This window comes from Rutilus rutilus, assembly GCF_951802725.1.
Source record: "Rutilus rutilus genome assembly, chromosome: 6".
NCBI lineage: Eukaryota > Metazoa > Chordata > Actinopteri > Cypriniformes > Leuciscidae > Rutilus > Rutilus rutilus.
Window position 1 is genome coordinate 45,815,787 of NC_140214.1, and position 27,507 is coordinate 45,843,293.

At 37.6% G+C, this 27,507-nt stretch overlaps 1 protein-coding gene and 1 long non-coding RNA gene across 2 annotated transcripts in view; one reads left to right on the plus strand and one right to left on the minus strand.

The window, feature by feature from the left end:
• Nucleotides 1-1,718: 1,718 nt before the first annotated feature.
• The window catches only part of LOC311292522 (NACHT, LRR and PYD domains-containing protein 12-like), a 105,474-nt gene continuing 79,685 nt past the window's right edge, over nt 1,719-27,507 (plus strand). Inside the window, exons 1-10 of the mRNA XM_084412234.1 lie at nt 1,719-4,954; nt 5,871-5,999; nt 8,181-8,309; nt 8,797-8,904; nt 9,265-9,372; nt 9,579-9,663; nt 9,941-10,136; nt 10,231-12,175; nt 12,819-12,983; nt 13,562-13,735. Coding sequence (XP_084268360.1) covers nt 8,251-8,309; nt 8,797-8,904; nt 9,265-9,372; nt 9,579-9,663; nt 9,941-10,136; nt 10,231-12,175; nt 12,819-12,983; nt 13,562-13,735 — 2,840 coding nt within the window. The 5' untranslated portion in view covers nt 1,719-4,954; nt 5,871-5,999; nt 8,181-8,250. The remainder of the gene's footprint in view (nt 4,955-5,870; nt 6,000-8,180; nt 8,310-8,796; nt 8,905-9,264; nt 9,373-9,578; nt 9,664-9,940; nt 10,137-10,230; nt 12,176-12,818; nt 12,984-13,561; nt 13,736-27,507) is intronic.
• LOC311292584 lies at nt 18,178-21,181 on the minus strand. Its single transcript, XR_014627759.1, has 3 exons — nt 20,584-21,181; nt 19,506-19,540; nt 18,178-19,184 (listed from the first exon to the last, which is right to left on the minus strand). It is a non-coding gene; the product is annotated as an uncharacterized lncRNA (long non-coding RNA).

The window sequence follows — 27,507 nt, forward strand, 5'->3', positions numbered from 1 at the left end:
AAGGCAGGCAAACCAAGCAATTGCTTGGGGCCCCGAGCTGGCCTGGGGCCCCAAGACAACGATCTGGTTAAGAATAAAATGCAACGACAAACTGTGTGAGCGCCCCTTTGATAATCAATGCAGTAAAGTGCAATTGTCGGGATCCCCCTCAAGGGGGCCCCTCTCAGTAGTCGCTGACAGCAGCCAGCCAACCACGCGATCTCTGCTGCCGGCAAAATACAAAACCTCCTCGGCAGTCATCATGAAGCGGAATTATGCTTCAGGAAGCCAGAAAAGAATGAAGAGAAAGGAAGAGCAGGATAAGAAAAAACAAGATAGTGGTAAGTAGGGGTGTAACGATACACGTATTCGTATTGAACCGTTCGGTACGAGGCTTTCGTTCGGTGTTCGGTACGCATTTTCAAACCGAACGGTTTGTTGGATCATTTTTCCTGCCGACCAAAATTTCGTTATTTCAAATGTAGGCGCGTTGCGCGTGGCAAGCGCGCTCATAATGTAGAGACGCCGGCGCGACCACAACATTGCCCAACATCAAATGTGCAAACGCAATGCAAGCGGAACGAAACTGGGCTACTCGTTATTGTGTGGTTGACGGACCGTTGTTTATCATTTTGGACCAGTGCAACGCGAGCCGATCGTGATCATGCGACACTGTTACTACACAGCGCTAATAAGAGATCCAGTAAAGAAAGCATTTGAATTCGCCACAGAAGTAATAACATCGCTGCGAGATCTAGTGAGAAACATTCACATAGTTTGGCAGGAATAGTAGGCTATAATGCCTTCAAGTAACATTACGTCGGTTTTATTTTGACATTATGAATACAATGCCCTCAAATGTTAATCTTAACTAAAATAAACATTTGTTTATAACTACTACAATATTACATTTAATTTTTTCAGGAGCTGTTTTGTTTTATATGCTCTTAAGAAGAGTCAATTATAGCTCCAGAATTGCTCAAAGTAAAAAGAAATCATATTTTATGATGCTAGTTTTAATTAAAAAAGAAGAAAAATAAATAAATTAAGGAAATTGGCATTTCTTTCTTTTTGCTGTATCGAAAACATACCAAACCGTGTGTATCGTATTGAACCGAACCGTGAATTTTGTTACACCCCTAGTGGTAAGTGATAAATTACACTGGATAAAATAGCTCCACTTGTCTTGTACAAATGGTGTAATTTTGCAGCAGGTAGGTTAGAAAAAATATGTTTATGTTAGCTACCTGCCTGACGGCAAATGCTGCTTGTAACAAACAGTTAGTGCAACTTTTTTTTCGAACGGACGGAATTATAATATGTTTTTTATTGGGGGGGCCTCCATGTCCATTTTGCTTGGGGCCCCCAAATTCCTTCAAACGGCCCTGCGTCAAACACTACAATTTATGAGTTTAATATCATGTTTTGCTTCGAAATCAAAATTACTTGAAATCACTTCTGTGGTTTCATGTGTGAGAATATATTATTTTATTAAACTCTATAATACAGGCTATGTTGATTAGCATTGCATTAATGGGTTTCAGTGGTTCTCAATTCCAGTCCTCGTGACCCACTGCTCTGCACATTTTGTATGTCTCCCTTATTTAACACACCTGAATCAGATCATCAGCTCATTAGGAGAGACTCCATGAACTGAACTGAGTGTGTCAGATAAGAGAGACATACAAAATGTGCAGAGCAGCGGGTCCTGAGGACTGGAGTTGAGAACCACTGGGTTAGTTCATCCAAAAATGAAAATTAGCCCATGATTTAGTCAAATACTATTTATAACTTTATAATCTAAAATAACTAGCTTCCGCCAGATGACCGTATACGCATACTACGCAAATTCAAGTTCAAGTTCAATATACACATTATGCGTCGGGTCAGGGGTTAGTCTTCCACCGTAACTCGATGCGTATGGTCGTCTGGCAGAAGCTAGTGATTATAGTTTATGGGCAATTCTTAGACTATGGGCACTTTCATGTCCTTTGATCATATTTTATAAAAAACATTTAATTTTGAAAAATGAACACTTTCATAGTAAAATTTACAATGAAAGCACTTTAGGAACTTTTTACCGGTAGTCTACGATGATTTTTTCACCTTTTTAAACATCATTATACATGCAAATATTGCTGTTTTGTGCTTGTCCCACACCCAGACTTCTGACCTTCAATAATGAAAAAGGAAGTGTAAAAAAATGATTTATCTTTTAAATCAGGCCTTTATTAACCCCCTGGAGTAAAGGTGGAGCACTTTTATCAGGGAAGGATGCACTTTTTTGGGCTTCAAATTTTCTCCAGCCATTCACTGCCATTATAAAGCTTGGAAGAGGACATGTTTTAATATAACTCTGATTGTGTTCGTCTGAAAGAAGAAAGTCATATACACCTAGGATGACTTGAGGGTGAATAAATCAGGGGCTAATTTTTCTTTTTGGGTGAACTATCCCTTTAAAGACATACATCATTCTTATGAAAATACCTGAGATAGCTTATTGAACACAGATATATTATCGCTATCATGTGTTTGTCTTCATGTTTCAGCAGTCAAATGTCTCTATTTGCATGTTATTCTATCCATATTGCCATTTCCTGAAACGTCATAAGTGAATCTCTTCTATGAATCTCACTTGTGGACTTTCTGCGCGAGGTATGAATAAGTATGTACTGGGCTTCCAGTATGAATGAGACAGATGACATGAGAGTGTTTAGCGCTCCATATCGCTATCATCTCCCCATTTTGGGTAAAAATAGAAAAACAATACTAAAGTACTTTGTAACATAGTTACTTTAGTAGTTTTTAAGCAAACTACTTATTTGCTCTTACTTGAGTCATTTTATTTTTCAGTACTTCTACTTGTACTCAAGTAAATTATTACTTAAGTAGCAATACTTTTACTTAAGTACAGTTTTTTAGTACTCTTTCCACCACTGTTCAAATGTTTTTCATTTGATTGAGTCATCACTATATAGCCTGGTAAATAAGCAGAATACGGACCAAGTAGTGTATTTCTCAGGCTGGAAGACTGTCATTGGGGCGGATGAAATGATTCAAACAAACATTAAACAAACTTTAAAACATTTATTCAAATATATAGCTGCATCCCATGCAATTAGGCCTACTTCAACCAGTGCACTGTGCACCAATATGCCAATTGTAAACTAATGACATTTTCTATAGATAGAAATTTAAACAAGAAAAAAAAATATTTTTTTTTTAATCTGAACTTCTGGCATTGTCAATTTACAGTGTTTTTTGCCAAGTGCAACACAGTCAGTGACACACTAGGATAGACTATGTGGTGCCTGCCTTTTGGGAAGTGAATCCCAAACAGGGAATGGAAGAAACACCTCATGGTCCATCATCTCATCTCGTCTACATGTAACAGAATATCCCACATCCCCGTCTCTCTCTCCCGCCAGCACTAGCCAGTAAACTCTCCTGAACCGCACAGATCTATGCGATAATGTCGTGAGGGAGACGAGTTACTGCACACCCAACAATACAGATGAGCTGAGGGTCACTATCAGAGCAAGCCTAGCCCATCCATCTCTCTCCCACTCATTTCTATTATTTCTCTGCTGTCCTGTTTCTCTGAAAGACCACATCACATTAAAACACTGTTAATTTGAGTTGGATTGTCCGGATGAGCCGTCTCCAGCTGTCAGTCGTCACTATCGCCAGCCTCGTCCACTCCTCGGCTGGGCTCTCTGGGCTCTCCGCTGCACAAAGGGGATCTAAATAAACATTTGAAGAGAAATTTAAAAGAATTATATGTTTTTTAATGAAACTATGGCTGATTGTCTATATGGATTAATCTAACAGCCTATCACACAGTATAAATCAACATGATAACAGTCTCCTACACAAACTCAAGCAGTTATTTCAGCATCTGCACACACACACACACACACACACACACACACACACACACACACACACACTATATATAGGCCTCCTCTCATGAAGTGACTGGACACCTAAAAATTAAACTTCCTCCACCCCAGTAAAACCAATGCAATTTATTTTTGTTCAGTAATATTTTTTATTTTGTATTTTGAGAGGATTTGATGGTACTTATTAATATTTATGCATTAATTATGGTTAATTTTTGCAATTGAAAATAATACAATTTTTTTTCAGTATTCACAGTATTTCAGATTAATATATAGACTAGGCCTTTTAAATCCATTTTTTGAAGTCAGATTAGCGCCATCTGTTGATAGCCCTCATATATAGACACCATATGTGATGATACATTTATATTAAATCATAAAACATAGAATCCAGAAAAATATAATAAAAAACAAACTTTAGGGAAAAAAATAAAAATATAAATGTGGGCCCTAAATTAAAAGGTAGCTTACTCTGTGGAGTTTAATTTTGAACAAACAAATTATGATGATATTTTTGGCCATATCCAGCTCTATTTTTGAATCATGAATCATTTGTGTCCTAATACAAAACAAAAGGATTGAATGTATAATAAATACAAACCTCAGGATGTCAGTCATTTACAATATCCAGCATCTTAGATAATAGTCCAGAAACAGGGAATATAACAGATGCACTGTTGAAATGTCTATTTAAGAGGTTTTAAACAGGATTTAGAGATATATGTGGTATAATATCCCGCTCCAGTGCAGTAGGTGTCGGTGTGCAACTGTTCAGCTGTTCCAAACCCTCCTGTAGAACACACGAAGAAGAGGAAAACGAAAGTAAAAAACTGCTGAAACCTAAACCTGTTGCTCACTGGATTTGATCTGATCTATGATCCAGAAAACATTTCCACAGATGTCAATTTGGCACAATGCCTCCAAATCTAATAACACTCGCGGCCATTTATGTGTTTAATCCACAATCCATCGAGACCAGCAAGAGATTCTGAGAACGACGCGCGCGGACTGACAACAAGCGTTACTGAGTTTAAAATACTGATAAACTCTCTTCTTAGTGGACAAGACTGCAGGTAAGTTTATTACACTGTCCATTACAGTCATTTGTAATTATTAGGATTCAGGAACTTCATATTGTATATTAAGTGAGATTTAAATGTGAAGTTACAGAAGGCTGTTCTTCTGCTACTCCGAGAACAGGCCTTCTGTAACTTCACATTTAAATCTCACTTAATATACAATATGAAGTTCCTAATAATTACAAATGATTACAGACGAAGAATCTGCCAGAAATTACAATCTTTTGAAGTTAAAACATGAAGTTTTATTGAGAAAGGTTTATTTAAAACAAACATGTTTTTCAAAGTTTTCTCTCATTTCCTCTTCAGTTTTAGGCTGTTGTTTTTGTGAAATCGAAAGTATTTTTGAAGCAGACATTTACAGTAGACAGACAGATGAAGCCTAACGGCAATGAACAACAATCTGCTGTTATTAAACTGAATATTTCAGCTCATATATAGCAATTATGGTTAGTAGTTATACAGTATGTCTATTATAATTCAGGTTACTTTTACTCAATCAGTTATTTTAGGATCATTTGAAAGTAATGAAATCAACCATCACTGTGAACTTGAAGTAATGATTAAATGACAAACGATTCAACAATTAATAAAGATTGGGTAAATCTGATTGTAAAATGATATTAAACTGTAATAGAGAATATAACAAATCAGCTTCAGTTTTCCCACTCAAAGTTTTAAACACAATTGCTTTTCCCCAATGAATTAATATTTAGAGTCAGTTAAACTCATTAAACAATCAGAAATGATTAAGACCATTCGGTTATTTTACATGGCAATATATTTGTCTGTAACTCACTTTATTTTATAGATTGTTTTTGCTGTTGCTGTTGTTGATGATAACTCAGCATTCTTCATTATTGTCTTAAATAAGATGTTCTTCATCTGTGTAAAATGGTGTCATTTCCAGGTGATGCTGAAGGATTGAGTGTTTTCAGAAAGCAGTGCTGATCAGTTTTCAGTGTCAGTTTAGCTGCAGTATGTCAGAGGAAAGAGGAAAGGACTCTCTCTCTCAGATGAGTCTCTCAGAGAAACACAGGTAAGACTGCGTCTGTTTTCATCAGTTTAAACTCCACTGGACTTTGTGTTTCCCTGTCAGTAACACAACTTTAAGCATTGTTTTATTTATATTGTTTTATATTTGCACATTTCTACGGATGTCAATTTAGCACAATGCCTACCAAATCTAATAACACTCGCTGCCATTTATGAGTTTAATCCACAATCCATCGAGACCAGCAAGAGATTCTGAGAACGACGCGCGCGGACTGACAACAAGCGTTACTGAGTTTAAAATACTGATAAATTCTCTTCTTAGTGGACAAGACTGCAAGTAAGTTTAAAGGGGTGGATCAGGATTTTGGACATCGGACCTCATTTCCAAGTTAGCCTGGGTGTTATTTATCAGTGGAGACAGTTTTCAACATTTTTCACCCAGTCCTTCCAGTTGCATAGTTCGCTGGTGCTAGGCTAGCACGAGTCAACGGTATCTGCTAGCCTGCCATTAAAAACAGTTTTACCCACTCCACAGTTCACCAAAATCAAATAAATTATATCGCCAGACTATCGATGTAAATGTCTGTTGAGAGAATAATGTAATAAATCAAACTGCTCTTGCATCTCAATGATCGCATTACATTTACAGGAACTAGTTAACTGTAAATGACTAAGTTATATGTAGCTATACATTTTCTGCACTGGCACCACCAGTCTCCCGATGTTCTGTCCCGGTTCTCTACGGCATCTCCAGCTCCTGTTGTCTCTACAGACATTCTTTCTCTTTCTGCCCTTTAGCATCCATCTCGATTAGTTCTTCGTCTGTGTATTCCGGCTCATACATGTACGGTTTGTTGAATAACACACATTCCTCGCCTGCATCGTCTCCAAAGTCCGAAACATTGGCATGGCTTTCAAACGTGGCCATAGTCCTATGTCTTGTTGATTTCTTCGTGAAATATACTCTGCTTCTGTAGTGATGAGTGTCAGTGGCAGGTAAATATACTTGCGTGATTGTGGACCGGCTCTCTCGGTTGCCTAGGTAACTTAATATCACTCCGCCGCTGTTGTAGATTGTGCTAATAAATACAGGGAACAAAGTATAACTATTGCAATGTGATGAAAGGGTAGTTTGATTTCTTACATTATTCTCTCAACAGACATTTACATCGGTAGTCTGGCGATATAATTTATTTGATTTTGGTGTACTGTGGAGTGGGTAAAACTGTTTTTAATGGCAGGCTAACAGATACCGTTGACTCGCACTAGCCTAGCACCAGCGAACTATGCAACTGGAAGGACTGGGTGAAAAATGTTGAAAACTGTCTCCACTGATAAATAACACCCAGGCTAACTTGGAAATGAGGTCCGATGTCCAAAATCCTGATCCACCCCTTGAATACATTCTCCATTACAGTCATTTGTAATTATGAGGAACTTCATATTGTATATTAAGCGTGATTTAAATGTGAAGTTACAGAAGGCTGTTCTTCTGCTACTCCGAACAGACGAAGAATCTGCCAGAAATTACAATCTTTTGAAGTTAAAACACAAAAAGTTTTATTGAGAAAGGTTCATTTAAAACAAACATGTTTTTCAAAGTTTTCTCTCATTTCCTCTTCAGTTTTAGGCTGTTGTTTTTGTGAAATCGAAAGTATTTTTGAAGCAGACATTTACAGCAGACAGACAGATGAAGCCTGACGGCAATGAACAACAATCTGCTGTTATTAAACTGAATATTTCAGCTCATATATAGCAATTATGATTAGTAGTTATACAGTATGACTATTATAATTCTGGTTACTTTTACTCAATCAGTTATTTTAGGATCATTTGAAAGTAATGAAATCAATCATCACTGTGAACTTGAAGTAATGATTAAATGACAAACGATTCAACAATTAATAAAGATTGGGTAAATATGATTGTAAAATTATATAAACTGTAATAGAGAATATTACAAATCAGCTTCAGTTTTCCCACTCAAAGTTTTAAACACAATTGCTGTTCCCCAATGAATTAATATTTAGAGTCAGTTAAACTCATTAAACAATCAGAAATGATTAAGACCATTCGGTTATTTTACATGGCAATATATTTGTCTGTAACTCACTTTATTTTATAGATAGTTTTTGCTGTTGCTGTTGTTGATGATAACTCAGCATTCTTCATTATTGTCTTAAATAAGATGTTCTTCATCTGTGTAAAATGGTGTCATTTCCAGGTGATGCTGAAGGATTGAGTGTTTTCAGAAAGCAGTGCTGATCAGTTTTCAGTGTCAGTTTAGCTGCAGTATGTCAGAGGAAAGAGGAAAGGACTCTCTCTCTCAGATGAGTCTCTCAGAGAAACACAGGTAAGACTGCGTCTGTTTTCAACAGTTTAAACTCCACTGGACTTTGTGTTTCCCTGTCAATAACACAACTTTAAGCATTGTTTTATATTTGCAAATGCTTTAATCCAAATAGTTAGTTTTTAGATCATAAAATTATTGACAGACATTAGGAAACAACTATACACTTAATTTAATTAAAGTATGCTAACACAACTGTGTCACACAGACATTTCTGCTCTCTATTTCTGTCAATAAACAAAAACTTGACATGTTCTCATAAATTAGAGTCAAGTATTTTTTAACATGTTTAATCTCTCTCATGTATATTAAAGAAATTGTTAAACCAATATATGAATGAAATAAAACAATCATTAACTATAAAACTGTAAATTGTGTGAGTGTGTGTATTTCTGTGGAGGATTAGATAAAGACACAGATGTGTTTCACAGACAGTTGATCCTCCTTTACTAAAGTGTTTTCTCTCTCTCTCTGTTCTTTGTGTCATCAGTGTAAGATCAGGCTCACATGTGTCCAGCTCTGTGTCTCTGAAGAGTGATCGGTCTAAAGAAGGAATACCACCAAACTTCAGTGAGAAAACACCATCATCTAATAAAAGGTATTTTGTGTGTTTACATTACATTATATTGTTGTATTATTTGTCTACAGTGGTGTATGTGAATGATCTTGACTGAATAAAACAATAAGTCACAATAAAACTCAATTCCTGGGAACCTTATGAAACTCATTCAGTAACACAATTACACAGGCAGCCACAAGGAGACACAAATTCACTATGGAAAATAGATCATGAAACTAAACATGTATATATTTATCCATCAAACTGTAGTCATATATGGACAAATGCACATTATACTGCATTTAATTACTATTTGCAATATTAAACCTTTTCAAATGAGCCTAAAGTATCTCCTTTACTAAAGTGTTTTCTCTCTCTCTCTGTTCTTTGTGTCTTCAGTGTAAGATCAGGCTCACATGTGTCCAGCTCTGTGTCTCTGAAAAGTGATCAGTCTAAAGATGGAGATTTACCACACTTCAGTGAGAAAACACCATCATCTAATAAAAGGTATTTCATGATTTTCTAATTGTTTGTCACTCATTGACTGTGTTTAAAAGTTGTATCAGTGAATACCAACCATGAAACATTTTTAGATCCAATATTTATCATAAATCTGATCAAATATTTATAAGAGTATTCACAGCAAATGCTTATTTCTCTTTCTGTGATATTTGCCCGGAAAATCAGTATTTATTTTATTTATTTGATTACAGGCTTCAATATGAGACATTAGACTCAGACGTTCAGACTCACAGGAACCACGAGAATTTCATAGACAATCTTCTAGGAATCTTCCAGGTAGGAAAACACATTTTTATAAATGTATAATATTTACAACAAACAAATATGTTATTTAAATAACAAATTTAAAGTAATTCCTCTAGATCACTATTTTTCCTTTGAAGCACTTATATATTTTTTATTTTTGTTTATTTGTTAAAAATAACAGCTGGTTAACATGTTAGTCTTTTAACTTGATTTTTTAAATATATATAATAGTTGTATATAGATATTAGACTAAATGTAGATGTAAATTTGGTTTAAATTGTGTCTTTTCTCTTACTTTTGTTTGTAGGATCTTGAGAGCAAAATAATCACATTTCTGAAGAATGAACTGGAGAAGTTTAAGAAAATATTACAAAAAGAGAACACACAACACTTTGTGAAGGACTTTATTGAGAACAGATCCAGTATCAAAGAATCAGCTCTTGATCTCACACTACATTACCTGAGAGAGATGAAGCGAGATGAAGCTGCTGATGCTCTAGAAGGTAAGAGACTCATGATCATCTGTCTGATTGTCTCTTATAAATGTAGGAGAGAAAATGAAGACTAAAACTATCTATTTTCTGTTCCTGTGTTTAGAAGAGCTGTTCTTCATTCCTCAGCTGAAATGTGGCCTAAAGAAGAAGTATCAATGTGTGTTTGAAGGAATTGCGAAGCAAGGTGACTCCACACTTCTGAATAACATCTACACAGATCTCTATATCACTCAGGGCGGCAGTGAACAGGTCAATACTGAACATGAGGTGAGACAGATTGAAGTTGCTTCCAGGCGTCATGAAGCACAAGAGATACAGGTTGATTGCACAAATTTGTTTGAAGCTCCTGAACAAGACGACGAGATCCGAACTGTACTGACAAAAGGAGTCGCTGGCATCGGGAAATCAGTCTCTGTGCAAAAGTTTGTTCTGGACTGGGCTGAAGGAAAAGAAAATCAAGATATCAGCTTCATATTTCCTCTTCCATTCAGAGAGATGAACTTAAAGGAGAAAGAAAAACTAAGTTTGATGGACCTTATAACTCAATTTTTCCCAGAGACAAAAGGACTAAACCTTACAAGAAGGAATCAATTCAAAGTGCTGTTCATCCTTGATGGACTGGACGAATGTCGCCTTCCTCTGAAGTTTGATTGTAACGAGACGTGGAGTGATGTATCGTCACCAGCCTCTCTGGATGTTCTCCTAACGAACCTCATGAAGGGAAATCTGCTTCCTTCTGCTCTCATCTGGATCACCACCAGACCAGCAGCTGCCAGTAAGATTCCTCCTGACTGTATCGACCGGCTGACAGAGATACGAGGATTCAGTGACGCACAAAAGCAAGAGTACTTCAAAAAAAGATTCACTGATGAGAATCAGGCCAACACAATCATAGATCACATTAAACAATCAAAGAGTCTCTTTATCATGTGCCACATCCCAGTCTTCTGCTGGATTTCAGCCACGGTTCTCCAGAACATTCTGGAGGAGAAAAGAAATAATGATGTGAAAAACACTCAGGCTGATGAGATCTCTAAAACACTGCAGGAATCAAACACTGAAGACACTCCCAAGACTTTGACACAAATGTACACACACTTTCTCCGCTTTCAGATCCAGCAGAGCCGCCGAAAGTATGATGGAGAATACACACCAGATGTTTCCTGGGATAAAGACGCCATCCTTGCACTGGGGAAACTGGCATTTCATCAGCTGGAAAGAAACAACCTGATCTTCTATGACACAGACCTGGAAGCCTGTGGTATTGACGTCTATAAGGCATCAGTGTACTCAGGCATGTGTACCCAGATCTTTAAGGAGGAAACAGGGATCGTTCTTGGTACCATGTACTGCTTTGTTCACTTGAGCATTCAAGAGTTTATTGCAGCCCTTTATGCACATCTGTTTCTAGACATCAACAAGACAAGTGTGTTTGATCATGAGTCTACAGAACAGGAAAACAGAAATGAAACCATGACTGATTTTCTCAAGACTGCAGTGGACAAGGCGCTCGAGAGTGACAATGGACACCTGGACCTTTTCCTTCGCTTCCTCCTCGGTCTGTCACTCCAGTCCAATCGACGACTCTTACGAGGTCTGTTGACACAGCAAGACGACAAGGCGCTCCAGAGGGACAATGGACACCTGGACATTTTCCGTCGCTTCCGCCTCGGTCTGTCACTCCAGTCCAATCGACGACCCTTACAAGGTTTGTTGACACAGCAAGACGGCAATGACCAGAGCAACAAGGAAATAGTTCAGTACATCAAGCAGAAACTAGAAGATGATCTTCCTGCAGAGAGATCCATCAATCTGTTCTACTGTCTGAATGAACTGAACGACCAAACTCTGGTGAAAGAGATTCAAACCCACCTTAGCAAAGGAAGTCTCTCATCTGGTGACCTTTCACCTGCCCAGTGGTCTGCTTTAGCCTTTGTGTTGTTGACATCAGAGGAAGAGCTGGAGGAGTTTGAGCTTCAGAAATTCAAGAAATCAGACGAGTGTCTCATTAGATTATCGGCAGTCATCAAAACCTCCAGAAGAGCTCTGTAAGTCTTTTAATATATTTTGTCATGTTTTGCTCTCATCTGAAAATGTCTACATTACTCTATAGTGATTCCTCATCATGAACATGAACTTATCCCTGTAAAGCCTGAGATATATGAAATAATAGTCTGATTTTTTTTGAATTTTATTTTTTTTAGTGGAGACAGTTTATCAAACCTTTAGAAAAAATATAAAATACCTTGTAAAAATGTTTGCATGTTTTACATCATATGATACACCAGACTGTTATGACTTATATAGAATTATATATTAGCTCATACTCATACTTGAGGGGAAAAAAGTATATATTTTATTCATATACCCAAACTGGGGGAAAGAATGCTATTTGGTACATATGTTATTTATATTGCCAAAATGAAAGATGAATCTTTCTGAAATTCTGAAAGGTTATAATATAAAACATTGATATTTTTATAAAACAGGCTATGCATACATTATACATTACTAATACATTATCGGTTGTTACTGTATCCCCCAATAATTTGATATTTTAAATGCTTAGTTTATGTAAAAAGTGTTTATGTAAAAATATTATAATGGAAAATATATTTAATATTTATTTTTGGAAAAAAAGTATTGAATGTGCTCCATCTAATTCTGTGATGTGATTTATTTCCCTTGTAGGTTAAATGATTGTAACTTAACAGACAAAAGCTGTTCAGCTCTGGCTGCAGTTCTTGGATCGGACACCAATCTGAAAGAGCTGAACATGAACAATAATAATCTGCAGGATTCAGGAGTGAAGCTGCTCTGCACTGGGCTGAAGAAGTGTAAATTAGAGATACTGAGGTAAGTTGAGCCACAGGAGTCACATGACGAGAGTGAGGCTCGATGACTAACAGAGCGATGCTTGAGACAACAGCGCAAGAGAAATTCTTGGTTACTAATGTACGCCTCATTCCCTAATAGAGGAAACAGAGACATTATGTTAAAGACTGACAAATGGGGTCAGTTCCAATCACCTCTGAGTTCTAGAAAAATGGCCAGTGGAATTTGCATGCCCAGCAACTCCCCCGTACATACGGCTGTATAAGATGGCGGCACACATCCACTCATTCAGGTTTATGCTGAGGAGCCGAGACAGGGTCCCGGCCATTCAGTGGGATAGTTCAGGGTTGTGGCAGGAGAAAAAAATATTGGAAACTAGCGAACATAACATATGGAAACTGCTATTTATGCTGAAGCGCCACGTGGGGAATCGCTGCACTTATCCATGCAATACGCCAGTGAAACACCACTGAATGTGCCGTAGACCACCAGAAAGAGGGGCTTCCTTATTGTAGAGGCGACTGGAAGAGCGATCATTCAGATTTATATTGTTCAGGTTTAACTGATTAATCAGCTGAATGTTTTCCTCTCTGTTCTAGACTCTCTAACTGCAGAGTGACAGAAGAAGGTTATAAAGCTCTGGCTTCAGCTCTGAGATCAAACCCTTCACACCTGATAGAGCTGGATCTCACAGGAAATGATCCTGGACAATCAGGAGTGAAGGAGCTCAGTGATTTACTGCAGGATCCAGACTGTCAACTGAAGACACTGAGGTGACACAGGATGAAATAATTAACTAAATTAGCTCTATGCAGGCTAAATATTCATAAATAATATATTATTTTAGTTATACAATAAGCTGGACAATTTGTTGCATCAAGATCAGATCAAATGCTATGAGCTCTGCCATGATGATGATAACCGTCAACACAGTTTAGTTGTGATACGAGCTACAGGTCAAGTAGACATTATGGGTCAGTATATGTGCTGATATTCTGGAGTATGTTATACCTTGAAAATTAACATGGACAATTTTGTTTTTGTGCACACTTGTCATAAAAAAATTCTAGATAACCTTTTCACTAGTTTGCCTGCCCATTCAGCCTTAAAGATTAATTGTAAACTAACTTGGCTTGCCGTCCTTGGAGGAGGCTCGAAAAAGTATTGCTAAGACAGCAAGCTGGGCAATAAACCGTGAATGGTTTGGCAATATAGGTAGAAAAGACTTAAGACATTAAGCCCTCTCCCCTCAAAGATGAGTAGAATATTTCGCTGAAGTCAATATGGAGAAATATACGGTGGCTCATGGGGTGAATCTCTTGTGGAAGCTAAGAAAAAACGAAGGGGCTCCTGCGGGGAGCAGGGGTAGAAATCACTGATGCGGCAGTGAAAAGAATGGAGGTTATTGCGAGCGGAGTGAGAAATCATTGTTGTGCCAGTTAGAAATATAATTTTCTTTGAAAGTTGGTGCGAAATTGCTGTTGCGGCAGCAAGATACATTTTTATTATGAAAGCTGGTGTGGGAGCTGTGGCTGAAATCACTACTGTGGTAATGAGAAAAAAGTACTCTGAAAGCTGGTGTGAGAGCTGTGGCTGGAATCACTGTTGTGGCAGTGATAAATGAAGTTTACTCTGAAAGCTGGCATGAGACCAGTTGCCAACATCACTACTGCGGTAATGAGAGAGATGTACTCAGGGCCATCGCCAGAACATATAGAATGGGGGGCATTTAATTTTCATGGGGGAGGGCACACTTTTTTATGATCACCATAACAGACATTCACCAAAACAATAACATCCTGTATTTAGCCTAATAAAACAGAAATAGACCTAGTTCTATATTATAACAACACCAGAACACAAAGTAAGATGTACAAATTTTTTAATTTTAAAAATACATTTTCTAATCATAGGCAGAGGGTGAACCAACACCATGAGGATATGCGATTCCCCTTTAAAAACATTTACCATTTACAGGATTTGGCATGGCAGAAAACTTGCATAGAGCGCTCATTTTATAATAATAAAGCGGTTATACAATTTCATTGCGATTTCACAAAGTTACATTATTATCAGTTAAGCTGATGCACAACGAATGTCTTACTGCTTATTATAACGAGAGGATTGCCAATATTCTTTATTACGGAGAGAACTGATCCTAGACCAGCATTTATGGACAGCTTTTCCTTCTAAAAGCAATCAGAATCATATGGAAGCTTGTTTCCACCACAGAATAAAAATAAATAAAAGATAATTGCGACTTTTTATCTCACAATTCTGAAAAAAAAAATGCACTCATTTGCGAGTTTATCTCACAATTCTATTATACATGCAATTACGACTGTATATCACACAACTCTAACTTTATTAGGGATGGGCATTTCAAGCAAAAATAATATTCGATGATTGCTGGGAATTATTCGATTATTACTCAAAAATCGCACCCCTGCCCCACATGCTCACTGGTAAAACGTGTTCGCTCAAATACCGGTCCGACATTAAATTTCTCTGTACTTTAATAGGCTATACGTGTTGTCTAGTTTCTAGTTTCAAATTTATGTTTAAATATATAATGTTATTTTTAAATTTCATCTATGTTGATTATATGAAAAGGGAACAGCATAAGTAAGATAGGATCATAAGATGCGCAATATATCGGGAGACATATTGAGTGAGTCAGACATGATTTTGACCACTTCATTAAGTTTTGTTTTGTAGAAAACCTTTCTTTAAAGTAAATTTCGTTTTGTATAAATTGTATCTTAACCCTCTGGGGACCAAGGTGTTTTTTGAGCCCTTGAGATGTTCTGACATGCCTTGAAATTTGTGCTTTTTTCAGTTATTTATAAACATGTTAATGGCAAAGGTGTAAAATCACTCTATATAGCTCAAACAGGGCTACCAAAATATGCGGGCAACGTGTATGTAGATGTTTGTATTTTTAAGAGAATAATGTTTATGCGTGGTTATTGGAAAAAATAAAAATGAAAGTGGCTGAATTAAGACCACAAAACACATATTAAATATGTGTCCACAAGACTTTTGTCTAATTGATGTTGTACCTTTGAGTACTGGCTTCAAAATTATGTGAAAATAGTCTTGCTTTATCGTTCACAAAAAAAAATACATTGATTTAAGTGGTGTAAAACAGGTTTTGCTTGGAAAGCCAATATGCGAGGGGGGCGTGAAGGAGTAGTTTACACCTGGGATGTCCCACCCACTCTGCATAATAATGACTCTGAATAGTCATTCATTCAGGTGTGACACTGACTGAGCCACAATGCAAGGACAATGTATTTAGAAGAATACTTATATTGACCATTTAAGATTTCGCTTACATCTATCTTGTAAATATGTTTAGCTATTTTATTAAAAATGTTACAATTACAACAATAATTACAATTTCAACAATATTTCAAGTGTACTCTTTCTTTGTAAAAAAAAAAGAAAGAAAAAAAAGATTATAGGCCTACATTTTATCATATGTATTCATTAGTTTGAATATAGCCAACATTGGAACATCTAACATCTTAGTCTATGACTTTATTTTTGACAAAAATAGTGTGACTAACGCCTGACTAACGTTGTTTTATTGAAATATCAGGGCATATAAATGTTAATTTACGTTGCTTATACAAATACATTTTATTTCAACATATTTCAGTCGATTTTTACTCATCTCAGTAGGCTATGGCAAAGCAGTTTATTCTTTCACACACAGACGCGCAATTCATATTCAGGCTAAACACTCTTTACAAATATGTACCCTTCATTCATCTCACAGAAACGCGAGTCATATTATAGAAATGCGATTCATCTTTTTGCTGTTTATAGGCCTACACTAACGTTATTCCATAACGTTATTCCACACTTGAGAAAAGAAAACAGCCTACCTCACTCCTCAGCGCGATCTGCTGCTCATATCAGGAGATATTTCTCCTCATCAGCACTGTGGAAACTTTTCTCCATAAAGGCTATAATGTCTCACTCGCGACGCGCTTTGTTTACAGTTGATGTGGGCGTTTCACAGCTCTGAAATGGTTCTCAGAATTTGCGTTTGAATAGCGCGCGCTCTCCGGGGAGTGGTCAAATTACTTTTGAATGGCTCGTAATGAGCTCGACTGGAGTCGCTCTCTTTTTATACAGATAACAGAAGCTGAGAATATTTGTTTTTTATATAAATTACTTCATTTAAAAGATGCGATCTCAAGCTTTATGCCCGTGGGTCTGTTTGCCTGTTTGACTGAATTTTCGCGGAGTTATAGATCATTTTCGAACGCGTTTCAAACGGGAGTTTACTGACAGAGAGAAGGCAGAAATCGCATCATCTTAATTTTTCTTTATTTGTCAAAAAGCAAAACACTTTATTTTTATTGTGAGTATACAGAAAAATAATAGAAACTGAACAGGATCGATTGATGTATTACACGAAAATGAAAGATCAAAATTAACAGAGCATTTAGTGTTTATTTTCATTGCTAAAAAAAAAAACGAGCAAAACGCGCGGGCGCGTTTTTGGTCCCCAGAGGGTTAATTTTAATCAGTGTTTCATCAACAAATTGCCTGGATTTAAAAAATAAAAAGCAAATATAGCCGACATCAGGACATGGAAGCGCCAGAGCGATCACTAGAGTTGCCCGTGAACTGGAGCTCGTATTATAAATGAATCGAAACTCAGAGTAGTATAGGCTACTTGCCTCACAGACATGATGAGAAATATATATATAGAAAGCTTAAAATGTTTAAATCAAACAAAACAATTCAAAATGAAAAGAAACAGTTGGCTATACTCTCTGCTTATGTAATCCGTATCGTATGAAATGTGCATTTCTCTCTAGAGGCGCGTTCACTACTGCGAACATGGCAAGTCAGCATCGTCAACCGACACTGACACAGAAAACACTACACTGTAAAAAAAAATCCCGTAAAAAAACGGTAAATCTCTGGCAGCAAAGTTTCCAGACGGGTTCCGTTAAATTACAGCAAATAACCATTTCACAAAATTACAGGCAAAAACCGTAAAAATACAGAATTGACTTTACGGTCAAAATTAATTAAATTACAGTACATTACTGTTAATAATGGCTTATTAACCCGTGGAAAAACAGATAAATGATGTCAAATTACATAAAAAGAACATTTAACTTTAAGGTTAAACTGTAAATTTAGGGTTTTATAAATTTATTTTATAATAATGTTCTGTCCATCTACAGTAATTATCTTTTAATATATAGTTTTTCTGTGTAAAATAACTATGAAGTTATGTATAAAAATGTAATAAGTACATAAATTCAAATACAAAGTTTGTATATTTACAGTTTTAATTTTTTGCAGATCCAGTTTCACAACTTTGACCAATCTCTAATTAAGTACTTAATAATAGCAAATGTACAGTCAATTTCTGTTAAATTAACTAAACGTACAAGTACGGAATACCTGCACATTTACAGTATTACTCATTAAACAAACACTGAACATCAAGATACGTGAATGATAGGAAATACAGGCTTAGTATATCATTTAGAACATGTAAAAATATCCACATTAAAAGGCAATTGCTGCATACCTTTATACTCTAATATAACTTATTTCAAATATTTACAATTACATTTTATCCAAAGTGACTTAAAATTAAGAGAACAATAGAAGCAACAAGTGCAGCGACAAGTCCCAGTTAGTGTAGCACAGTACACAAGTTCATTTATTTATTATTAAAACAAAGATTTAGTATTATTGGGTCAAGTGTTTATGAAAAGATGGATCTTTAGCAGTTTCTTGAAAATGTGTTGAGTTGGGCAGGTCATCCCACCAGCAGGGAACAGTCCAGGGAAAGTGATTTTGTGTCTCTTTGGGATGATGGCACCACAAGGCGCCGTTCACTTGCAGAACACAAGCTTCTGGAGACACACAGATCTGAAGCAGTGAGTTTAGGTCTTGCTGCAGCATCTGGATCAGTTGCAGAGGTTTGACTGATGCTGGAAGAGCTGCCAGGAGAGCATTACAATAGTCCAGTCTGGATAGAACAAGAGCTTAGACAAGGAGTTGTGTGGCTCCGATAGGAAGGGCCAGATCTTTCTGATGTTGTATAAGGCAAATCAGCAGGATCGCATGGTTTGGCTGAAACCATAAGCAGTTCTGTCTTGGCAAGGTTGAGTTGAAGGTGAAGGAAGAATTGTCCATCAGGTAGGCTGAGATGCGAGCAGCAACCGTCAGATCCTCTGGCTGGAATGAAAGGTAGAGATATGTGTCATTAAGTGATAGGAAAAGTCATGTTTCTAAATGACAGAGCCTAGTTACACTACAAAAAAAATAAAAAATAAAAAAATAAATAGATGGGTGGAATCTAACACAATCGTGGTCTTACTGTAGTAAAACCAAACCTACCTTGTGCAGCTCCAGTGGCCTCACAAGGATCAAATGAATATTCACATGGGAAAATACAGTATAAAACAATTTAAATGTTCTGCCACTTTTAGTGCAATCATATGGAATCAGAAGACTCGGCCATTACAATATTTTAAATTAGCCTACTTCTTCCCATACCTTGTTTGCCATGATCATTCTGCTTTCCACTTGACCTGAAATCACAAAAAAAAAAAAAAAAAAAAAAAAATTAACAACTCAGTATTACATTTACACATGTCAGAATATGTTCCACTGGGACAATGCAAAACCTCAACTGACTATGATCTGGAAGCTGAGCAGGAAAGGCTAACAGTGATGTTTTGAGCTGAGACACCTAGGGGTGTAACTTTCTGTTCATCTGGATCAATGCAATTTTCATAACCAATGATCAAAAGTATCCTATGAAAAAGGCTACTATGATGACCCCAGGCCATCCAAAATGTAGATAAGTTCATTTCTTCATCAGAACACAAACATTCTATCAACTTTTATTTTATAAGCCTAATATATGCACATGTATGCATTCTATAGCTAACGTTACGAGTTGGCAAGCAGATGCAGCCAGAATATGCAATTTATCATGTTGTGTTCATATTCTAGTCTCATGTGCTTTCCTGTATCAAGTACAGTATTTAGGCTACTGAATTCGTTTTCTTAACAGTCTTGATAGCCACGTTAACCCTTACGAAAATTAACTATGGTTTAACCACAAAGAAAAAACAAAAAAACAAACAAACATGGTAGGCCTATTTGTAGTATAACTGTGGTTATTAAAAATGGTAATAAAAATCCGCCAAAAACGTGGTTACTATAATTTTACTATAATTAAAACCAAGGATATTTTTAAGAGAAGAGTTTTCAGCTTCCAGACAGTGTTTCAAAATGTCCCGCCATTTAAGAGATTGATTTACTGACAGATAGGCCTACTATCGCGTTTTAACGAAGATATTATATACAATTAAACGGACTTTGATATGTATAACATGTCTACGAAAGCTCGTTTTAGGTCTTTTGAGGTGTGGGTTCAACTGATCTTTCTTAAAACAGATGGAAAATGTAAAGACGCATGCTACATTTTCAGTGTTTTGGCCTCCAGCTCTCGCCAGTTAACTGAACATCATTTAAAAATGCTAACGTTAGCTTGAAAACTGTAAACTTAACACAAATGTAATATAAAATATCGTTCACATGTAACTTAGTATAATGAGACTCTTACCTCAGCCGGTGATCGGTTGGCATGATGTCCGCTGTGACGAACAAGGCTCACTGAAAAGGGCGTTATTTCCGAAGAATCCAAACGGACTGACTGACGAGCTCCTGCTCACGGCTGCTCTCGACGAATTTGATTGCTTTGAACCACTGTTGATCTCACAATCCACTTCACGAGAGTAGACTGAATTCAAATCTCCCGCTTGCCCAAACTCGACTGATCAGCTAACGTTAACCGTTGTGGGCGGGAGTCAACAGCGGAAATGAATTTGAATCTGCGTCATCGCGCGCGCGCACTCAAACACACACACACACACACACACAAAGCCCTGAATGTGAAGCAACGGAGATTTGGAAAAATATTTATAAAATATACATGAAATTATGGGAGAATAAGACTGTTTATTATTATACTGTACTATACTAGATTATTATACTGAGAATAATAATGATCAAAATGAGTATAAAATAAAATGTGAAATAAAAAATAATTCAGGCCTACTGTAGCCTATGTAGGGTACTGTACAAATCACAGTCTATGGTACAAATACTTTTATTTAACCTTAAAAAAAAACTCACTTTAACCCCCACATGCTTAATAATCTGTAAGGAAAACATTGAATAGATGCTGATTTCCACAGTTATACCTTCTTTTCTTTGTTTTCTAATTTCACAGAAAAAATCTGTAAAATATTACTTAATAATTTCTGTAAAATTACACATAACTCTGTAAAAATACAGACAAGTTCCTTTTAAAAAACGTAAAATTGCTGTAAAACCAAAATACAAGCAATTACCTGTAAATTTAACAATGGACCTTTAAATTACAGCAAATGCCTTTTATTTTACAGATATTTGCTGTATAATGACAAAACGGTAAAATTCTGTAAAAAAATACAGACAATTACCTGTAAAATTACACTTTTTTTTTACAGTGTAGTTTATTAATAAACTATTAAAATGTCTCCTTGCTATATTTGTCACATTCATAATCATTACTTTTGCCGGTTCTTTGTGACAGTTTTTTAGTGTGTAATTGGCAGCGACGTCGCCCACTGGTTACATGAACGCGTCACCACCTCATCATTAAGTCCGTGGCCAGGGGTTAGCCTTGCCTGTTGCAGCTCCGACTGATTTCCGATTCATAACACTGGAGACAATTTAAACTTACCATTGTCGATATTAGTGCTCCTGTGAGCTTAATAACCTACTGCTGAACAGTGTTGGGAGTAACGCGTTACAAAAGTAATTAATTACTGTAATGCATTGCTTTTTGCTGTAACGCGGTAATGTAAGGCATTACAGGGGGAAAAAAAGTAATATTTTACTCGGTACAAATGTCAGTAACGCGCGTTACAAGCATTGTTAGTTAACCTGGAATAAGGAGTTTTTTCTTCATACAAATTCGCCAAAATCACCGCGAGAGATCAGCAGAGGAGAAACGTCCGCGCAAAATGTTTCACTTTCTGTACGTTAATCAGACAGAGCCGAGATGAGTGAGCCTGCAGCGGATAGTACATTCTCAACAGCGAGAGAGGGAGTTTCTTTTACTGTCTATGGGAGTTTCCTGCTTACCAGTCGCAGTGGTCCAGCGCCGTTTCCATGGCAACTCTGCGCCGCGGCCGCTCCAGTGTTTGAAAGCGACATGAATGTTCAAAGTTCACGCGCACGGCCATTGATTAAACCACGTCAAAATCATGCAGCATTTACAAACATCTAGAATTAGGACATTACTTAAATAAAAATCTCATTAATATTAAATTATACATTTAAAACTGATTTTGGAGATCTATGACTCGTTCATAGACCAAATGGCCTATGCCCACACTACTGCAGTCACTCACAATAATAATTAAAATAAAATAAAAATATTTGGCTTAGTTATTATTCATTAGTTATTTTTATTTTTGCTAAAGTTTAAGCCTAAAGTTTACCCCGGGCTTAAAGTAAAAAGATGTCTGTACCATGCGTCCATGCAAAGTACCATGGTAATATTTGAGGTACCATGGTTATATCTGAGGTAGTATGTACCATGGTAATATGTACGGCAGAATGTACCATAGTTATATCTGAAGTACTAGGGCATGTACCATGTTAAATCTGAGGTACCATACTATGTACCATAGTAACATACTGTACAGTATAGTACTTCAGATATTATCATGGTACCATGATAATATCTGAAGTACTATAAAGTATGTACCATGGTTATATCTGAGGTTCTATGGTATGTACCATGGTAGGTACCATGGTAAATCTGAGGTACCATACTATGTACCATAGTAACATATACAGTACCATGCAATGTACCATGGTACCATGATAATATCTGAAGTACTATATAGTATGTACCATGGTTAGATGTAAGGTACCATGGTACTACCATGGTATACCATGGTATGTACTATAGTACATCATGGTAAAATTTCTTATGGGTCCAAGCTCAGTCGGATACCACATCACCTTCTACTGGATGTGTAATGAGCTAATTGAGCATCATACGCTACATTTAGATTGCCAAATCCATATTGGCAGTTATTTTGGTGAGAGTAACTTAAAAGTAATGCAATAGTAGTGTAATGCCTTACATTTTAAATACAGTAATATTGTAATGTAACGGATTACTTTGAAATGACAGTAACAAGTAATAAATAACGCATTACAGTTTCGAAGTAACTTGCCCAACACTGCTGCTGAATACATCATGGCCAAATCCACTGAATTAAGGTTATTTGCTCTCAATAGTAAATTCACTGAATGACCATGATGATTAGGGGGGCACTTTATGTCATCACAATGCCCCCCCTTGGCGACGGGCCTGGATGTACCCTGAAAGCTGGCGTGAGAGTGGTGGCTGAAATCACTGCTGCGGCAGTGAGAAACGAAGTTTACTCTGAAAGCTGGTGTTAGACCAGTAGGTGAAATCACTACTGCGGTAATGAGAGAAATATATTTTGATAAGGGGAGAAAGCACTGCTGCGGCAGTGAGAAATTAAAGTTTAACTGGAGAACCTGAAGGGAAACCCATGCTAGGTGGACTCGCAGCACTTGAACGGAGATAGGCTGACGGAGCTATAGGGTGGAGGGGGAAAATAAATTCTGCAATTGCATAGGTAAGGAGGAGTGCAGGTGGAATTGATTGATTAATGAACACGTGCGCAGCAGCTACATTGCTGAATGGGTAATTGGTGAGCTTGTCTGTGTCATTAGTTTGAAATTGTCTGTCTGGAGAGCATCTTGAAAGAATGTTTTTTAAAGAGATGGGAGTATTATTGTCGTCAACGAAGAGGGGATCAGCAGGAAATAAAATTCTGGAACTTTTGTGAGCTGAAAATAAGGAAACAGAATGTTAGTGTAGCGGGACCGACTACGCCACCCTAATTAATAGGGAAATATAGATGTTACTACTAAGAATTGGTAAAAGATACACAGGAACGTGATTAGCAAAGAGGGGCTAGAGACGTGGATACCAATAATACAAAAGTTTTTATTTAAATACAATCACTTTTAAATATATAAAAGCTGAGAATCATCAACAGACACATGCAGGAGAGACCCTAATCCAAAGGAGGCCGAGGCTTGATGGCAGACACACTCCCAAGGCTTCAATATCACTCTCAACACCCCGTGTACAAATAACAGCACACCCACTGCAATAAAGTCAAGAAATAATCACACAACACTCTGTGACGAGCTCTCTACCACCACGTACGGGCCTACTAGTGGTCTGCCCCAAAGCCTCAGCTCCTGTAACAAGAGTGTAAAATTATTTATGGTCTCAATATACAACACACTCACTCAACCATGCACAAATAATAAACATTTAGATCAACAAACAAGAAAATACTACAGAAAATGAAAACAGAAAATCAAAGTAAATACAATACTGCAAACACTCAAAATAAACAAATCAAATCACTCAATACACACAAACAATTATAAATGAAAATACTGCAAAATTTGATTGTATAGTGTGGAAGACACTCATCGTTTGGAGTGGTTAATACTGGAGAACGGCGTCACGTTAGGCTGCGCAGTGCGCACTCACATACGCACACACACGTGTGTTGGAAGGAGAGTTTGTTATAAGGATCGTGGGCTAATTTATATATAAAGCAGCAGCGTCAAGTCAGCGTCAAGTCAGCCCTGCCCACCAGGCGTCACAGAACATCTATTCGTCCCAAGAATAAAAGCATCAGCAACTTACAATATATAAAATAATGAGCGCTGTACAAAGTGGGCGTTTCACATACCTTTCATTCACAAACTCGGCATATAGAGGACCCGGGACACAACATCCCTCCGAAGCACGGGAATGCCAGAGAGGCAGGCGAAGAGCAGCCGCCACTTAAGGCTCACACAGCAAACGATCCCCGCAGCTATAAATCACATCGTCATTACCACCAATTGTATAACGTTACCTGTGTACTGACTGATCAGCCAACGCACACACATAAGGCTACCTCAAAGTATCATGAGACACGGGACTGCCATAGAGGCATGCAACAGGAGAGCCGGAGCCGCCAACGGCCGCGAACAATCCTGAAGTAGTGAATAAAACAGTTTACACACAATCCCACATCAATGTTCACCACCTAGTTCAAACAGTGCCTACCTGAAAGCGGAAGCGCTAGGAGAAAGAGGGGCGGTCCCACGGCCAATGACGCGACACCAAACCGGCAAACACACGCACACAAGAGTGACTACAGGTTCTCTCTTTTATACAGTACCACCAAGTTTGTGATTGGACTGCACTACCCCACGCACATTAATTTAATTACAGTGGGCTATATACGTCCCACTACATTAGGTTGGAGGGGTGTGGGTAAATTAACAATATTGAATGGTTGCTCATTAACTGATCCGTTTTGCAATGCTTGAAATTAAAGTGGATAGTGTCTCTGTATAGTACTTAAAGATTGGAGAAAGACTAAATGGATCTGCGGATCAAATTTTAGAACTGCAAGTAGATTCTACGCATCTGAGAAATCAGAAGAATGTGAGGATGAATAGAGTGTTGATTGTTCTGGTGGTGTTTTCTTAGTGACTACCTGAACAGAGGAGAAATAATCAGTTTGCTTAACACTGTACTATCTTACACCTGGCGCACTGCAGCGGCAAGCGCGATGCAAGTGTTTTTTGGTAGTTTCAGTCCAACGCAGTTGTCATTTTTCACGTCCTGCACCACATTGTTTAAATAGCAAATGCATTTGCGCCCATTTGTTTGCCCATGGGCGTGCTGGTCTGAAAACAAGGTGTGTTCTGGCGCATTGTTGGCGCGTTGCTATTTTGAGGCAACAGAAATAGACTCATCATTGACCAACTGAAACCTGGAAAGTCAATGGCACAATATTATTATGTTTTATTTAAAGAGCGCGTTAGTAATGTGTGCGCCTATAGGCGGGTCCACAACGTGTGTACATTCTGCTTATTAAACACACAGGGGTGCACAGCAGCACACAAATATGCCAAATATTAAAATGAAAAGGATTACAATGTAAAAGATTATTATTGTGTACATAAAGATATGGTGGAATCCGTTTTTTTCCGTAGATCATAGGTCTTCAACCCTGCTCCTGGAGGCCCACTGTCCTGTAGAGTTTCGCTCCAACCCTAATCAAACACCTGAACCAGGCTCAACCAGCTAATCAAGGACCTCTGCCGTAGATGGTCTGCTTGCACACTTTTAACTCGCACACAAGCAGTTCCGTTTGCGCTCTGGAGACGGCTTTGGTCTTTCCACTATCAAATTCCATCATGTAAATAGCGAATCTGCCATGGCGCGAGCGCAACTGGCATTTAAGGGGAATGGGAGATGAGACTCTGATTGGTTTAATGCACGCAAATCCCAAAACACACCCATTACTCATTAAGAGAATAGGGACAACCCTTTTAGACCATGTGCCTGGCGCGCCGACCATTGTTCCCGTCGTTAAACTAACAAAAGTGGATTCGGACATGCCCTAAGTGAACTTGCGCCCTACGCTTTAGGCCATGCGCTTAGATAGTTAAAATAGGGCCCTACGAGTGACGAAAATCTAAAGGGATGGGTTCAGATATTTGGATGCTTTTGATAAGGAGGGAATTTGTCAGCTCTTAATAGCTGGGCACTGTTGACAAAAATTAGTTTGTGGATAAATGGGTATGATTGAGAGGAAGATTTACTCGGATGTCAGGTCCACGTAGAGGCACTGGCGTGCATGACGGGCCTGTATATGGAGCTAATTTCCTAAATCTCTGAAAGGCAGAATTTGAAAGAGAGCAATTTGGATTTTATATCCTGCTATATGTTCTGCTTTATTTATGAAATAATTGCAAGCATAAAACCAGATTAGCCGTCTGAGGAGTTGCATTAGTTCGGAGGAACTTGTTCTGCATTTGTTGATGCAATAGACTGCAGTGGAGTTATTGCAATAGAAGAGAATGCTTTTGAAGGCCCATTCTTTATCCCACAGAGTAGCGGCCATGATAAGCGGAGGGAGACATCTCTGCTGCGGCAGTGAAGTAACACGGTTTAATCGAAAAGACTGCACGTTTCGGTAATGTAACAGTTAAGATTTGACGATTTTGACGAAGGCCATTTATGAACCTTTCAAAGCATTAGATGTTGTACTGTTGCTGTCTGTCTTGTTAAATTTGTTTTATTATTATTATCATATAGGGATTGTCAAGGTTTTTTTTTTTTTTTTTTTTTTTTTGTCAACGATACCAGGGACACCGAAACTTTTAGTATGAAACTTTTACGGAAAAATTTCGTTTGGTCCCCGGGGGCCACTCCCCCCCCCGCGGTGGGCCCCCCAAACCCCAAAAATGAAGTTTTTCCTAAATAACTACCTGAACCGTGGCACCAAGGATGAAGAAATTTTTATGGTATGTTGGTCTTAAGGGCCCACATCAACCTAGCCCATAATCGATTGTCAAAGGTTTTTTT